The following is an 18,093-nucleotide window of genomic DNA, read 5'->3' as shown; positions in this document are numbered from 1 at the left end:
GCAGGCTGCAACTCTGCAGTGGCTATAACTACATTAACAGTGAGTTACATGAGTTACGTTATTTGATGCATTAGACACATCCAAAATAGCTCTATATCACCATCTGAGTTCTGCTGGGAGACTGTGTCCTCAAAGAGTAGCAAAGTCGCCACAAGGAATACAATACTAGACTGACGCCAAGCGGTGGAATATGGTACTGCGTAGCCTCCAAGCCCGCCAGCTGTCTACAGATGTGACAAAGCGCATCATCTGCCGAATCTGCTCATGGGCCATATGCGTCCCAAGTCAATAATCGACGTGGTATGCCAGTAACTGAATTGCGCGCAAAATGCACAAGGCATCGGACCCTAAAACGATTCGTGAATGAACTTTGCTCATTCTGCTGCCTGTTATCGACAGCTCTTGCGGATATGTTGTCCGCTTGCAGCCAGGCGATGGCGCTTTTTTAGCACCAGATCTAATCAAACTTGCATCATTTCACTGACGTCAGTGAGCAACACCGAAGGCAGAATGAAAATAGGCCAGTAAGTCATTCACAGCGTATTATTGACACGCCTCTAAAGTGTGTGGTAATTTCGTGTGTGAATCTGCTCTGTAATAATAATAATAACAATAATCATCTTTATTTGTATAGCAACTTTCATACACAGAATGCAGCTCAAAGTGCTTTACATTGATTTGGCGCATTTAATACAATATCAACTGTATGCTTTCCTATCATATGCTCAGGTAGAACCAGAGAGAAGTGCGCCCCACTTTATGTTTGGAGTATAAAAGGTGTAGGCTATTGCGTAATGTTGACGTATTTTGTGTAGGTCTATTAATAGGTTATTGTGCCCCTGGGCGGCTAGGTAATGTATGTGTTGCAACTGTAAAATATGACCAGCGGTGCATACTCCTGCTTCCTAATTGCAACTGACTGACAGATGATGTCATCTTTATTACATAATTGCATGAGTCACAAAAGCTGCGCTTTAACTAAAGCTTGTTATTTTGTAACGGATATATAAACATTTTGTATTCATGTTTATTTTCCTTCCCTGGTTTAAAAACTCAATCAAAGATGCCAAATATCTATGTAGCAGCGAGACTTTGGCATTGCGATGGGATGCGTTCTGACGCATGTCTCTAGATCTGTCAAGCTGAAGAAAGGGAGCAAAAAAAGAATGGGAAAAAGGAGGATGTTTTCCGCGCATGGAACCCCATCGCTAGCATCACCTTCTGCATCACGTGGTATTTTTAGCGCCGGCCAGTGGGTGTGTCCTAAAGCGCCCTGTTTCATTCATAACTCAGTTTGCTATCTGAGCGAAAATTGAACGGCACCAACACGAAGACGGACGGGGGAGCCACTGGTGTGTTACTGCAAGCTCGCTCTCCAGTTGTATCCAACCAGATGGAACGCACGACTCACAAATAGGTGAGCTCTCGATCCCGCTTTCAATGCGTTGTCTACCGACAGCCGACTTTGAGCTGTTGTAGTCTGTCCACGAGCCATCTGTTGACTCTTATGGTTATACGCGCGTTATCCCGGTGTTGGCATGTCGATCACTCGAGTGTCAATTCGCCGCGAGGAGGCAGGGGAGGTGTGTTGGCAGCTCGTGCAGTAGCTAGCCCCTGCCGCGATGACGGTTAGGTTGCCCATGGACAGTGAATCTGAGCGTACGAGATGCGGGCGGGCCAGTAGTGTTACTTACGATAGTTTTACCGCAGAAGGCATATTTAAATAATAGCTGTAGCTGATTTCTGATCAGTGGTCCAGAATGTAGGTGAAGTATGCAGGCTTTGCCAAGTTGAGGCTGAAATAACCGCGTCTGCGCCGCATCTCTGTGCATTAGTTGTGTGTTGCTGTGTTTCTATTTTGATATTGCAGATTATGGCAGTTCTCGGCAGCCTACCTCCCTGTCTAAAGGCATGGCGGTGAATCTTTGATGTGTCAATAGGCTGAATGTCTGTGTGTTGGTTTCTCATAAGAAACACTGCGCCTTCATAGAACTGGCAAATTCCTTTTTATGTCTGCCCTGCACAAATGAGAGAAACGCGGTCAGGAATATTCCATCATCTTTTGGGCTGTTAAAGGCAGCTGTTGGGTTGTCTCTGGAGTGAGACTAGCCGATTCCATAGGCTGTGCTGCAACCGACAGCAGAAGCAGTTATGTAGCCTACGCTGATAGTTGTCATTGCGTAAAGCTGGATATAATACGGAAACAATTCGTCTCTTGTTCATTGAGAGTTTAATCTGGAGAGTCCGCCACGACGCCGTTAATGTCGCGGCAATCCAGAGCGCGGCGATAAGTCTCTTATTGTAATCACGAGAAGTTTGGAGTGGTTGGAGTGTTTTTTTTGTGTGGGTGTGTGTTTTTTTTTTTAAACAACCGTGTGTCTGTGTAGATCTCGTTAGAAAACACACACACACACTCACGCACACACACACACACACACTCACACTCTCTCTCTCTCACACACACACACACACATACACACACACACATTCCTGTAGATTTTAAACCGACCAACAAACTCATGAGAGTGAGTGAACAATATTTATTGCTGATTTTTCTCTACACTTGTGAAACCTCTAAGTTGAAATCCCAGTTGCTTATCCTAATTATCATCAATATCCAATAACTGCAACATGTCCACTGCAGGAGGCTAAAATAAAAACACAACTCTTTCTTGAACTCTCTACTCCCTTCATATTTTACTCTCTAACTCTAGGGAAACAAAGGTGCTTGTTCTGGAGAAGAAGGGGGAATGGACAAAATAAGCCAAGAGAGCAACATGAAATGATGGAGTGATTAGAAATGGCAAAGGGAAAGAGAGAGAGTGGGGGAGAGCATTTGTGTGGATGACCTCAGAGAAAGAGAGAAGTCCTCCGTCCTCAATACACACTGAACAGGGTCTCACACAACCTAGGAAGTGTGTGTGTATGCATGCATGAGTGTAATGAGTATGCATGTGCACATATCCGTGTATGTGTGTGTGTGTACTGGTGCATTGTGGCATGTCAGTGGAAAGAAGTGAATGAGTGGTCATCATGAATGAGTAATGATGTGTAAATAAACAAGTGTGTGTGTGTGTGTGACTGCAGGAAAGGACAAGGAGTTATTTTTAGCCAGAGCAGCGAATAATCATACATATGCACACACACACTCAGAAATTCTCCACAATAAACAGACACACATGCAAACGCACACCTTGCCAGTTCCTTGTGTGTGTGTGTGTGTGTGTGTGTGTGTGTGTGTGTGTGTGTGGTGGAGCTGTGGAATGTGGGTCAGGCTACTGTAATGAAATCAAGCCAGAGGTGCAGTGGACAGGGCCAGAGAGAGCTCATCCTCTCCTCAGTCACTCTTCATCTCACATCCATCCATCCATCCATTCATCCATCCATCCATCCATCCATTCATCCATCCATCCATCCATCCATTCATTCATTCATTCATTCATTTCCTAGCCTCTCAGATATCGCACAATAAAGAAGTGTAGTTTTGCAATGCCCTGTAGCACTTCAGGGGGAGGGGGGTTATGTGGATATTACATATTCTAAATTAATAGAGAGGACTCAAAATGACGACAGCTGCTGTGATGTGATGTGATTATAAGCAGGGTTGGAACGAGCCTTTGGAGAGCTACTGGGATATGCACCAGTAGTGTTACATCTTTTAAAACCAGACAAAATAGCATGCACCCTTAACTTAATTGGGATTATGTATTAAATAATAACATTAAAACATTTTCATAAAATGTATAATATTCTCCAATGTAGTTGCATAATATTTCTAACTAGGGATATGTAGCAATGCAGTAATATTATATAAATGTGTGTTTAGTAGGATGTGCTGCAGTGTACTTATATAAATGTGTGTTCAGTAGGATGTGCCGCAGTAATATTATATAAATGTGTTCAGTAGGATGTGCTGCAATGTAATATTATATAAATGTGTGTTTAGTAGGATGTGCTGCATGTACTTATATACATGTGTGTTCAGTAGGATGTGCTGCAGTAATATTATATAAATGTGTTCAGTAGGATGTGCTGCAATGTAATATTATATAAATGTGTGTTTAGTAGGATGTGCTGCATGTACTTATATAAATGTGTGTTCAGTAGGATGTGCTGCAATGTAATATTATATAAATGTGTGTTTAGTAGGATGTGCTGCAGTTTACTTATATTAAGTGTGTGTTTAGTAGGATGTGCTGCAGTAATATTATATAAATGTGTGTTTAGTAGGATGTGCTGCAATGTACTTATATAAATGTGTGTGAGTGGACCACTGTGCCTCTCGTCAGCTGCTCTCTGGCGCCGTGAAATGAGTCATGGATCATCATATATGGCCAGTGCAGTGTGGATTTACACACACACACACACACACACACACACACACACACACACACACACACACACACACAGTGTGCATGGTGGATTTGTATCCAGTGCTGTGTGGTCACAGACTGGATACTGAAGCAGATTCACGCCTGAGCTTGAGCTGTTTGTGTGTGTGTGTGTGTGTGTGTGTGAAGAGGAGTAAGCAGGACCAGCCTAGTCTCCTTTGTCCTGTTCCAGAGCCACTAATGATCCATTCTGGAAAGAGAGAGGGTTGGAGAAGAGAGAGAGACTGGAGGAGATGGAGAGATAGAAGGTAGAAATGCATGGGGGGAGTGAAAGAGAGAAAGATACAAAGAGAGCTGGATGGAGAGTGAGGGAGAGATAGGGAGTGGGAGATGAGGAGAGAGATAGATAGTACTTTCTTCTATACTGTGAAAAGTATGAGGAATTAAGACAACCCTTTTTCCATAAATTTAAAACGACCTACCCAAATTTCGAAGAGCTAAACAAAAATGAAAAAATGGCTATCCTCTCAGGAGAGGGTCCTTCAGCTGCCTTGGCAGCAAAATATGTATCATTATGCCATAACCTGAGGGACACTAGTGTAATGTAAATACACAATGTTTTATTTTTTTACATTTTCTACAATGTATGGTCTATGTGTGTGTGTGTGTGTGTGTAGGGGAGGGAGGGATATATTGTATTGTATTGTGTTTGCCTTTGTCCTCCATCCTTCCTTAACTCTCTACCTACCTATATTGATATTTTATAAGTTCCAGGTTTAGATCTATGTATGTTACTCATAAATTGTTTATACACTGTTATGTATGACTGCTTTGGCAGTGCAAATGCCCTTTTTGTCATGCCAATAAATCACCATTGAATTGAATTGAATTGATAGAGAGGTAGGGAGTGGGAGAAGAGGAGAGAGAGATACACAGAAAGAAAGAGAGGGTAGAAAGACATGGGGGGAGTGAGAGAGAAAGATACAGAGAGATGGATGGAGTGAGAGAGGAGGACAGAGAGAGAAGGATGGAGATGTGTGTGATAGGAGGGACGAGAAGGAAGAAAAGAAAGAGATGGACACACAGTGACGAGAGGAGAAGCAGAAGACATGCAGCAGAGATGGGGAAGAGAAGGATGAACAGAGCATATGTGTGTGTGTGCACGGGTGCATGTGTGTGTGTGTGTGCACGGGTGCATGTGTGTGTGTGCACGGGTGCATGTGTTTGTGTGTGTGCAAGGATGTGTGTGTGTGTGCACGGGTGCATGTGTTTGTGTGTGTGTGTGTGTGCACGGGTGCGTGTGTGTGTGTGTTTGCGTGTGTGTGCATGTGTGTGTGTGAACACTTGCTAGGCTGTGAAAGGCAGATTGGGCCTGAGGCAGAGTCATGTAGACCCCACTGAGAGATGGAGGGATTGAAAGAGTGAAAAAGACAAAAAAGATAGAATAAGCATGAGGATGTAAGCATGTCAAGAAGGTTCATGCAGTGATTCTCATTTGGCTCTCTCCCTGCCCCCCCCCCCCCTCTTTCACACTCTCTGCTTATGGTGTGATGTGGTCCTGGTGTTACTGTGGGAAAAACTGCGGTTCTGATCATGTGTTTAGGTTCTAATGATAGTGTGTTGGGGTTTTTATGATGTGGTTCTGATTGTGTGTTTAGGTCCTAATTAAAGTGTGTTCAATTCTGATCAGAATTCGGTTCTGATCATGTGTTTGGGTTCTAATTGTGTTTGGGTTTTTATAATATGATTCTGATCATGTGTTTGGGTTCTAGTGATAGTGTGTTGGGATTTTCATAATGTGGGTCTGTGTTTGGGTTCTAATTATAGTGTTTCTTAAAATGTGGTGTGGTTTTGATCATGTGATGGGGTCGTGATGTCAGCGTTGTGGGCCCCAGTCTGCTCAGATGTGGTTTATTTGACGACTTTTTCACACTCATAGCCTCAGAACTCAGAGATTGCCTACTAATTCCTTTCTCTCCCCCACCCATCTCTTTCTCTCTCTCTCTCTTCTTTTCTTCCTCTCTCTCTCTCTCTCTCTCTCTCTCTCCCTCTCTCTCAGGAGCCCTCTACGTTTGCTTAGACCATGAGCGATGAGTCACCTCTACTAAAGAGTCTAACCGAAAACTCCACTGTAAGTTAATTCATATTCCTTCCATTCGCGTGGCTGAAACACACACACACACACACACACACACGCACACACACGCGCACACTCATACACACACACGCACTTGCACACACACATACACACACACACGCACACTCCTACACACACACGCACATGCACACACACACACACACACACTCATACACGCACACACACACACACCACACACACGCACACACACACACACACACACACACACACACACACACACACATGCACACACCTCAAACCTATATTCTGTACCCACTCTCATCAGTGCCTTGACAGAAAAGAAAAAAGTGTCTAAGTGGTGAGTTTGCAGGTGACAGGCTGCCTGCTTGTGCGTGTACACACACACACACACACACACATACACAGACTGAGGCAGTAGGTCATGTTCCTGGATCTTGGCCAGTCAGGTGATTACATCACAGGATGCCCTGCCCATCGCCCATGGCAACCACCCAACGCTGGGGCACTCTGCAGAGATGCGGTTGCCAGGAGACGTCTCCCTAAAGGAGTGTTTGGGATGTGATGTAGTGCAGGTGAAACTACCTTCACACTGCTCACGTGCTCAGGCAGAGATGGCCAGGAGTGGGTGTGTGTGTGTGTGTGTGTGTATGCTTGTGTGTGTGTGTGTGTGTGTGTGTGTGTGTGTTTGTGTATGTGTGTGTGTGTGTGTGTGAGAGCGTGTGTCTGTGAGCATGTGTCTGTGAGCGTGTGTATGTGAGCGTGTGTGTGTGTGTGTGTGTTTCACTTGTGTGATTAAGCCTGCCTGTTGTTGTGTGTATCTGTATATGTTGTGTGTGTGTCTCTGCTGTGCTGTCCCTGTAGAGTTAGTGTTATAGATGATAGGATGCTTGGTCTTGGCAGACTAGACCTGCTTAAGGTGCTGCCAGATGCAGCAACCTTACACAGAGCACAACAGAATAGACAGCAGTATTATTCATATCAATAGTAGTCCATGTGTGGAAGAGCCCACTAGCCTCCACAGATGTAGACAGGTGGAGCTGGGGAAGCTAGCACGAACATGTCCATTCATTGTGCAGAACACTGCCTGCAGAATTAGGAATTCAAATAAGTGGCATTCTGGGTAGGGAGCTTCTACGCCAAAAACCAATCAACTGTGTCACTCAGAGTTTCCTGTCTGAACCTATGCATTTCTGTGAGACTCTCACACGAGTGGTCTAAGTTCACCTCAGGACTTTTGTTTTGTTGTCTTGGGTAATATTTCTTTAACCTCTGTTCCCACTCTGTGGGGAAGCCATACAGTCCTGTACACTGTAAAATGTAACAGCTATTCTTGCTTAAAATGTTTAGTAAGTATAACTCAGTTTTTGTCTTTTGTTGATTTTGTATTTTGAGGTTACTTGCCTAAAATGAGCCATTTAAATCAAGTAAACTAAGTTTTGCTACACTGTGATGTTAATTAGTTAACCTTACTTAACTGTTGGTTAACCTTTTAAGTTTTAAAAACATGCAAACTGATTGCCTTGAAATTACAGACTAATCTGGAATAGGAATTGCAAGTTGACCAAACAAATGCTTGTGTAGTGCACTTACACTACTAAGTATTCATATTTAACCTAACTTGATTATTACAAGTAAAGTATATTGTGTGTTTAATTAAACACAACATGTGTATTGGAGGTGTGCTAACTAATGCTACATTTCCCACAATGCATTTCCAGAATGCCACAGCCCCGGCCCACATAGTTGAAAAGATATCATATATTAATCCTTACTTAATTCAAACTTAAATTACAATAAAGTGACAGTGACACTAACTGCTATATATAGTGTTGTTGTGTATTTTATGTTGATGCATCACACCATCAAGTAGATGACTATCCAAAACACCCTAATGCTGTGGGTAGAACATCAACAAAATATTATATATGCTAAACTCTGAAAATACTGCCCAGTGAAGGGGGAACCTCACTAAGCACCATCTATAATTTAGAACATACCTGGGTGATGCATGGCAGCCATTATGTACACTGGCCCACTGCAGACAGGTGTGGGGCAGACATGATGGACCTGCAGGGAGTGACGAAGGTTTTTGGAATCTGGTGCTCAGAGGTAGCCTGACGAGTCAGACCCACATTAAAATGTAGGGTCTGGGCACTCACCGTTCGCAGTGCTCAGTCCGAGGGGCGGGATAATCAGTTGTCTTTCAAATTCTCTCTGCACGCAATAGGACAGCGGCAGCGCTATGAGTCCCATGCGTTTCCCACCAGCGGAGCTAGTTGGCTAGTTCAAACGTTTGCCAACTTAATAAAAGCTTAACTCGTGTCACACTGTTCGCCAACAGCAACATCCATCTTTGTTTTCAAGTAGCAGGGAATTCAAGCCAAACCGTTGCAACTCTGCCATCAATCATTATGTTAAGCCCACCTAACGACTCTATACACGATTTCATTGGCCTGATTGAGTTTCGATTTCTGGAGCTCACAAGCCAACGGAGAGTTGCTAGACTAGCCCTGGCAGGAAATGTAATTTGCTGCCGCTAGGGGCGCGTCTAGATTTCTAGGCTAGCTCAGAGGGGGAACCTTCACAGGGAGGACATCTATACACAGTTTGTTTGTGTGTGTGTGTGTGTATGTGTGTGTGTAAGAGAGAGATTTTATATGTCTACATGTGTTTATATTCAGACAGGGAACTTTCATTATAAATTCATGCAGTGTGTTTGTGTGTGTATGTGTATTCAGACAGGAACGCTTTCATTGTTCATCCAATGTGTGTGTGTGTGTGTGTGTGTATTCAGGTCACATGTGGCTGGATGAGTCACCGCTGCTAGGGTGAGTCGTGACGGGGTCCCCCCACCGACTACTAGGCTGTCAATCACACTCAGAGAGGGTGGGGCAGAGCACAGGGATCCTCCAATCGCACTATAGCTATTTCCATCACAGATTCTGATTGGTTCTTACAGGCAGGCGTGTAACTGAGCACGTCAGGAGCATTGATACAGGCCACCATAATGACGGCAAGAGCAGAGTGGAACACACTCACACACACACGCATGCATATGCTGACGCAGACACACACTCACACTCACTCACACACACACACATAAAACACACACACACACACACACACACACACACACACATGCTGACACAGACACACACTCACTCACTCACACACACATACACACACACATGCTGACGCAGACACACACTCAGTCATACACGCCCTCTCACACACTCACAATGTGAGACAGATAAGGACATAACAATCTCTATGTACACTGTAAACCCCAACAGGTTCAATGAACTCAAAATTAGATTTTTTTGAATGCTCAAAATCTTTAAGGACAAGGGTAAAATTAAAAAGAATAATGTGAGAAATAGATGTTTTAAGTTATTGTTACATTAGTCAGACAAGCTCTTAAGACTCCAAATCTTTGAGAAAATGAACAACATTAAAACAAATAATTTCAACAAACAAACATTTTAAGTAATCACTACTTAAATCGTTGATAAGTTCAATGAACCTGATCATTTTAAAACCATTGTTAAAACTAACAAAATTGACACTGGAAATGGAGTTGATGTTTTTAAGTTATCACTCTTAATAATATATTCATGTTATCACCATGACTCATTCAGTTTCTCAGACCTAAACATTGTCACTTCAGTCTCTTATATTTTTAAGTTGACTTCACTCTATTGAAACTCATTTTTTGACTGTTTAGGTTTACTATTTACTGTACCTCAAAATCAAAAATATTTTATTTGTATGATTCAAATAAAAAACTACTCAAAAGACAATTTCAATGCAGATTACATTTATCTAATTCCATTAGAATTCTAACAGAACAACATCCCCAACAATGCAGTTAATACAGAAAATCAAAGAAATAACAACCTTTTACCACTTCAACAAAGGTAATAATACTCAAATAACAAAATAATAGGCCAACATAAATAAAAGCGAAAAGCTCCATTGCTTGCTTGAGTATTAACATGCTGGCAGTACCAACCATGAGATTTGGAAAACAGACTGCTTACTCATCCATCATCAGCAATTTATTTTCAAGGCTAAGCAGCAATCTAGGAGGTAACCGCTTCAGGTCTTCCAAACCCATTATATTTTTTTTGAATGAAATTAAATGTGTAGGACAATTGCTTTGAATAATCGAGATGAAGTTCATAAATTAAGCCAAAATGAACGTCTCTGTCAACTCTGCTATATCACACACAACAAGAACTATAGAATGGATAGCAGGACCAAACTCAAGTGCAAATTTAAAGACTTTTAAGACCTTTTCAAGACATCTAAATGGAAAAAATAAGACCACGCCAAAAAAGATAAACATGACAACACTGTTTTATGCAATGTTTTTTTTACTAACTTTAACACCCATCCCATTTTGGATGTCTACAGAAGTTACCAAATATAGTTTTTTGGGGAAAGAAAATTAATTGTGTGTGAACCACCTTCACAGCTATAAATGGCCAATTTTAGGGTCTGGACTCGTTGCTTTTGAAGCTGGCTGTACATATCTGGTTGTGCTACTGGCTGAGGACTGTTCTTCACCTGTGTCTGTAGTAGCCTAGGCTACTTGCCAAAGACATGTGCACTGGACTGGATTCTCTTCAATATTTTTTTTTCAAATGTAGACTAAAGCTATTTAAATATTTTAATAGGCCTATTTTATATACTTTACTATATGCATATATTGTGCCATATGCAGCACAGCAGATCAAAGTTAATCCATTACGCTACTTTACATTTTGCATACATTCTGTTGTATCTAAACCAACCAAAGCTTGACTGAAACATTGTAAAACCATTGACTTGTTTTAAAAAAATGTATGGGAAAAGTGAAATCCCCTATTAATTAAGAGACAGGTCCTCCTCGCATATTATTTTTATTAGAATATTATTTCTGCTGAAAAAACTGCTATGAGGTTTGCAAAGTACTGGGAAAGGCTGACAAACAAGCCTATTCACTTCCCTATTGGGTAGGCTAGGCCAGCAACACACGCTGGAGAGATGTAAACAGATTAACTTTACGTGTATTTCCTCCTGATTGCGAAAACTTTCTTTTTTGTCAGTCTGTGGTTCCTTCATAAATTGCGCAGAAAATTATCAGACAAGTGAAAGAAGCACCGGGCATAATTTGACCAGCAGTCTCCACTTCCATGGTTTATGAAACGCTATGCTGCTAAGGGATTGACATCATTTTCATTAAAGCAGTTATTTTAGAGTGCATTACGCCTTTGGTCGGCAAGCTTGGGCTTGAGGATGCTTTGGTGTTGAAGATGTTGACTGGAAGTTGTTTCGTGGGGAAAAAAAACAATTGGGTAATTGGTTGATATGGGTGTGTGTGATTGTGACAATAATAAGCAGAGAATGACATTGACCATTTTCTCTATCTCCTGTTGCTATGTCACTTTTCAAGTCCAGGCCTGTCTGGAGAAATGATATTTCGCCCACTCAATTAGAGGCACTCAGCAGCAGCTCAACCTAAACAGGGGGTGTAGTGGTAAAATAAGAGGTGGGTACACTATCAGTTCTGTGATCACGGTAAGGTGGACTGCGCCATGCAGTAGTGGGTTTTTAAAAAAGGCATTCAGAACATGTTTGATGAAGACGCACAATATTGTCCAGGTGCATTGTAGGCTATAAATGCCCTCCGCTGGCTGCAGATAATTGCAGATTAACAATAAACAGTAATGCTAATCTGAGGTACCTGTCTAGTTTTATTCCATAAATATATTGTTTTTATAGACGTTATTGGCATGCGCGATCAAGAGCTTCCATGTACCATGTACCATGTTCCATCAGAGAGGGAATAGAAATAGAGATATATAGAGAAGACAAAGTAAAAAAAGAAGAAAGAGTGAAAGAGGACACAATTTAATCAAAAACTTACATTCCAGGTCTTAGAAAATCCATCTTCCCACAGGAAGATGGGAAGGGCCTGCAGAGTAATTTTTCTTCTGCTGTTGACATTTACATCTTCCTAGAAAGACAGAGGGATTGTGGGGTAATGGGAAGACAAATCAGCAAAATATTAATCCTATGCATATATTAAATAAGACTATAGTACAGGTGACATGTAAATACAAGATTAACTCCTTCACGCTCCTGATATGCAACCTCCTGCTCTGTCTTTCTATGAAATCGTAAGAGATGAATGTTCAGTGCATTAATAGACTGAGCAAATGTGTGAGTGGTGTATGCATGGTAATGGGCTGACCCTTGAAAACTGACTGTGATTTAACTAATAATGGCAAAGTAACTGAGCCTGTGTCTCGGAAGAGGCGTCACATGACCTGCATAGCCAACACATTTTGAAAATGCCACATAAAATAAGTCTAAGGTGTCATCCCTTCTTTGATACAAAAACATCACTCAACCCTAGCCTTTGTGTATCCCTGTGGAGAGATGCAAAGGGATAACATTAGGCTAGGCTATTCTCATTGGTAAATAAATGCTTACAAAATATCACTATAACTTATAATAATATAGGTTACACATTGGCTACATTGTGACACTAGTAAATGGAGGACAAGTAAGTTATCACTTACCATGGTGTGATGGTGGTTCCTTGCACAGAACTGAAAACATGTCACACAGCCATCTGGTCCTGAGGGGAAAAATATTATGAACAGTATTATTTCACTTTTTTGCACAAAAGTCAGTCAGACAGTCTCTTCATCTCTCTGTATAGGCAGGCCTATCAGAGTCAGACGTTGCCATTGATCATGCTTAAGCTATTGTCAGTAAGTTCGGAGCTACAACTTGGCTTCCTATCCGTGTTAACAAAACTGGAATTGACGCTAATATAAGACATATGCTATTGCTGCAGGGTTATTCTTCAACTATGGTACTCTTTGACCTGGTAATTTTCAGAAAATGTAACATCCTTCAGTAAAAAATCTTTTTGCATGGTTTAATTATCTACTCTTTCTAGAAACCTGCCCTAATAGTGGCTGTAAAGATGTCACTTGAATAATATATATTTTTGACATTTTATTCCAGAAGTCTAACTGTCATTTCCAGTATAAGTATACTCTTTTGATCCCATGAGGGAAATTTTGTCTCTGCATTTATCCCAATACGTGAATTAGTGAAACACACTCAGTACACAGTGAACACACAGTGAGGTGAAGCACACACTAATCCTGATGCAGTGAGCTGCCTGCTACAGCCACTCTCGGGGAGGGGTTAGGTGCCTTGCTCAAGGGCACTTCAGCCATTCCTACTGGTCGGGGTTCGAACCAGCAACCCTCCGGTTACATGTCTGAAGCCCTAACCAGTAGGCCACGACTGCCCAATCACACGTTTCCAAAACACAACAAAATGTGTGTTTTCAAGCAAAAATAACATCTACTGTTCCAAATGTATTTTATTAAATAGTACACATATCAGGCAAAATATTACATTTATTAATTTTCCAGAAATGTTGTATGTTGTATTATTTTTACATGTTTAACTTAAAATATGTGTTGTGATGGAAATGACAAAGTGTGGTGGAGATGACAATGACATAAAATTTAAGATTTAAAAGCATTTAAGATTTAAAACAAAAAAATGCATCCCTGCCATATGTTATGTAATTATGATGTTTTCTTTAGTAGATTCTTTAGTAGGCCTACTATGAAGCAAATAAACTGTGTTTTTAGGACAATGTCATTTCCACCACGTCACCATGTCATTTCCACCACCAAAAACAAAAAAGTAGTAAATATTTTTTTGTTTTTCTTATTTCTTCCAAGGACAAGAAAAGTATCATAGTTGAAGAATTACCCTGCAGTGTTACTTTGCATTACATCTAGCAGCTAATGCGAACCATAGTTTATGGCAGCTTATGGTAGGCTACTAATAAAATGCAGTGCGCTGCTGCCTGTTTGTGCGTGTCCTGTGTTTGATTTCCAACTTATGAAACGTTGCTTTGGTGTCTAACCTGCGCGGCCAAAGTAGGCCACACCAGAAACGGTTGATAAAGGATCTTTGGTAATGCTAAACCATACTGTTTGTCACTAAAGTAGTGCAACAACAGGCTGGCTGGCTGGCTGACAGCTCAGACAACAAACTTTAGTTAACTCCCTAAAACATGCAGCTAGCCCGCAAAAGGTCTCTCCTATATAACCTACACTTTAGCTGAGGTCTGCCCGCTGGAAGACGGTACACAAATAATTAAACAAAGTACACCTACATTAAGGCGCGTTCTTACCTTTGTGTAGAGGCTTGCAGTCTGATGATGATTGATGATCATCTCACTGATTGCTTGCAGCTTGCCTGCCTACATCCGGGTGCGCAGCAGTCCTTGCAAACAATTAGTCTTAGGCCTACGATGTCAAAGTGTATCAACTTACAACTGCCACAATCGATCGTAGACTAGTTCATTCACCATTCATTGGGATTTACGATTTTTTTTATTGGTTTATATTGGTTTGTGTAGGTTAGCCATGCTGAAATGAACCTAACCAATGAAGTTGCACGTCTTTATTACGTCAGACGTAATTTCAATCCACTCTTGAAAGAAATGAGTTTGGGGGTCAGTTCTACTCATATACTAAGAGCTAATCTTGTCAAAATAATCAATAACTGGAAACTAGTTGAGTGAACTTAAAACTTTTGTGGTGCCTGAACAATATGGCAGCTTTGAGTACAGCTCTGCAATTTTATTGAGTTTAGAACACTGTTGGGGAATACAGTGTAGACTGAATCAGATGAACAGACCGCACAGAGGAAATGCTCAGTAATGTCTGAGTAATGTCTCAGTAATGCACTGCATGACACAGAGAAACAGATCACACAGACACACACAAACACACACACAAACACACACACACACACACACACACACACACTGGTTTATTGTCTGTAGTTAATGTAAGTAATGTGTTATTGGTGTGGTATTACAGATGAATAGCTGGTTCATTGGTAGCAGCCTAGTGGAAAGCTTGTTACACATGGTTGACAGCAGGAATAATTTTTGCCTGTGCCTCTCATCTGGCTAAGAGTCTTCCCATGTGTCCCCCTCATCAGATATAAGCCCCTTACGGACCGGCTATCTTTGGGCTGGTCTGCTGGACTGGCGAGGGAAAGGGCCAGTTTCAGGGGCAGGAGTGGATCTGGTGTTTGGGTGTAGTGCATATTTCAGTTAGAAGCTTCAGCCAAGTCAACTGCTCTCTCTGAGGTAAACTGGGTCGGGTCTTAGTTCCGGTCAAAACCACCTCTGGGCCAGGACCTGCTTCAGAACTCAGCTGCTCTCTGCTATAGTAGATGTGGGGCGCATCTGACCCCGATCCCATCCAATGAGCCAGAACCAGAAGTGGACCTTCTCTAGGTCAAAGCTGTCCAGCGCTGGTCCTTACCTGCTCTCCATGTCACAGCTGGGGCTGTAGATGTCATCTGATCAGACTCTAGCCCAGACTAATGCCTGCTGATTACAGCCCAGCGCTTATGTGTGTGTGTCTTTGTCTGTTTCTCTGTTTATGTGTATGCGTGTGTGTGAATGTGTGTGTGTTTCTGTATATGTGTGTTTCTGTATGTGTGTGTGTGTGTGTGTGTGTGTGTGTGTGTGTGTGTGTTTGTGTCTGTCTGTCTGTCTCTCTGTGTGTGTGTGTGTTTGTGTGAGAATGTGTGTGTGTCTGTTTATCTGTCTCTCTCTGTGTGTGTGTGTGTTTGTGTGCGAATGTGTGTGTGTGTGTGTGTGTGTCTGTTTGTCTGTCTCTCTGTGTATGTGTGTGTGTGTGTGTGTCTGTCTGTCTGTCTGTCCCACTCTGTGTATGTGTATGTGTGTGTGTGTCTTGACTAGTGCTCACAAGGCTGCAACTACTGATTATATTCAGAGTCGATTAATCAATTAGTCGTTTGATCATTGTGAAATTGTAAAAAAAAGATGTCAATCACTGTCCAACATTACAATCTCAAATGCCTTTTGTCCACACGCCATAGTTTACTGTCAAATAGGAGTAAGGGCCTCCTCGCCCCTGTTACTCATGGGGCTTCTCTGATTGTTTAACACTTAACGCGCCATGAGTCATGTGTAATGTTTTGGCGCTCTATAAGTGATTTTAAATTGAATTTGAAATTAAATTGAATTGAATTGTAACTAAACCAGTAAATATTTCAGTTTAAGAAGCTGCAATTATATCATCTTGAGGTATTTTCATAAAAAATGACCCAAACCAAATAACCAATTGGTTGGTTCTGTTACTAAAGTGTGATTTTGGAGGTTTTGTGTGAAACTAGCAGACTGGCTTTGCCAAAGCCCTCTGTAGTGAAGCTGGCACGGTTACAAGCTAACTAGCGTTTATTTGGCAATATGTTTGCTGACATCATGCCCTTGTGTTCTTCAATATTCTTTACAGGATTTTGGGCATGTCCATAATAATCTGCCTGACTAGAAGGACAAAGAGTCTTGGTTATCTCCCCTTTATGTAACCGAGGTCGTAATTCGTCCACTGCTCACGGCCCTCGAACCCGCACACCTCCACACACACCAGCATGGGAGTCGAACGCTCTAACCACTGAGCTAAAAGCCCAGGCTTCTAACTCAGCGGTTATAAGCATTCTTAAGGTTAGGGCTGTGAGAATTTACACAGGCAACTAGCACGCTTCTTGGCTTCTGTGGCCAGGGCTTGTTTAATCACACACACACATACAGGCACACACACACAGAGGGAGAGAGAGAGAAAGAGAGAGAGACAGACAGACCGACACATGAACACAGAAACAGAGAGAGAGAGAGACATTCACCAACTCTCTCTCTCTCACACACACACACACACACACACTCTTTCTCTCTCACTTGTTTCCTGTGTGTTGGCTCTCAGTGCTTACACAGGTGGACAGACATTATGTGTGTTTTCCGGATGACGTCATCAGTATTGCGGACTCATGATCTAGAGGGCTGCTGACTCCAGAATGAATATGGATGCACACCAGATCAAAGAGATATGGATTTAAACCAGATTAGACAGAGAGGGATTTACACTGAACCCAAATGAATTCTGTCCCATTTAGATGTAAACAAGCTCTGCACCGTACCTGGACTAGATCATTTGCAAACTCAGCCCCTCTGTGAGAAATTACATGTTCACGTGGACACACACATGGCGTGGAGCATATGGTCAGCATTTGCCCGCCCAGTGGGACGCCCCTTTGGAGTGACCGCTTGGGATCAGTCTGCCTCACACACAAGCAGTCTCCTGAGGAGAGACACTTCTGAGCAGTCTCCTGAGGAGAGACACTTCTGAGCAGTGAGGAGAGACATTTCTGAGCCTCATAAGGGCTTTTAATGGTGGAGAAGATGTCTCCCCTCCTCACACATCCACTTCCACCTCTGATAGAGAACGCCATGGTGCCACCTCAGAGTATGGCGCGCATTCACACACACACCAGTGTTTCCCATACATTCACTTATTTGTGGCGGCCCACCACAATATCAACATTGACCACCACACAATGATTTTCCAGGTTGTGCTTAAATCTAGTTCATAACCACGCTGTGCTAATTTGTTAAAAACTGTTGCATTCAAGTTAATTCTGCAAACCAACCACCACAAATGGAATTCAATTATTTGGGAAACACTGCACACACACGTACACACACACACACATACACAGACACCCCCTACACATGCCCTA

At 42.1% G+C, this 18,093-nt stretch overlaps 1 protein-coding gene across 1 annotated transcript in view; it reads left to right on the top strand.

The window, feature by feature from the left end:
* Positions 1-1,341: 1,341 nt before the first annotated feature.
* Positions 1,342-18,093, top strand: part of cbarpa (CACN subunit beta associated regulatory protein a) — a 30,414-nt gene continuing 13,662 nt past the window's right edge. The window contains exons 1-2 of the mRNA XM_076293194.1: positions 1,342-1,417; positions 6,391-6,462. Coding sequence (XP_076149309.1) covers positions 6,415-6,462 — 48 coding nt within the window. The 5' untranslated portion in view covers positions 1,342-1,417; positions 6,391-6,414. The remainder of the gene's footprint in view (positions 1,418-6,390; positions 6,463-18,093) is intronic.

This window comes from Alosa pseudoharengus, unplaced genomic scaffold (genome assembly GCF_046254945.1).
Source record: "Alosa pseudoharengus isolate Yale_2024_CS ecotype anadromous, Long Island Sound unplaced genomic scaffold, YU_APseudo_1.1 YU_APseudo_1.1_scf_2, whole genome shotgun sequence".
Classification (NCBI taxonomy): Eukaryota; Metazoa; Chordata; class Actinopteri; order Clupeiformes; family Clupeidae; genus Alosa; species Alosa pseudoharengus.
This window is presented reverse-complemented; position numbering and strand designations above follow the sequence as displayed.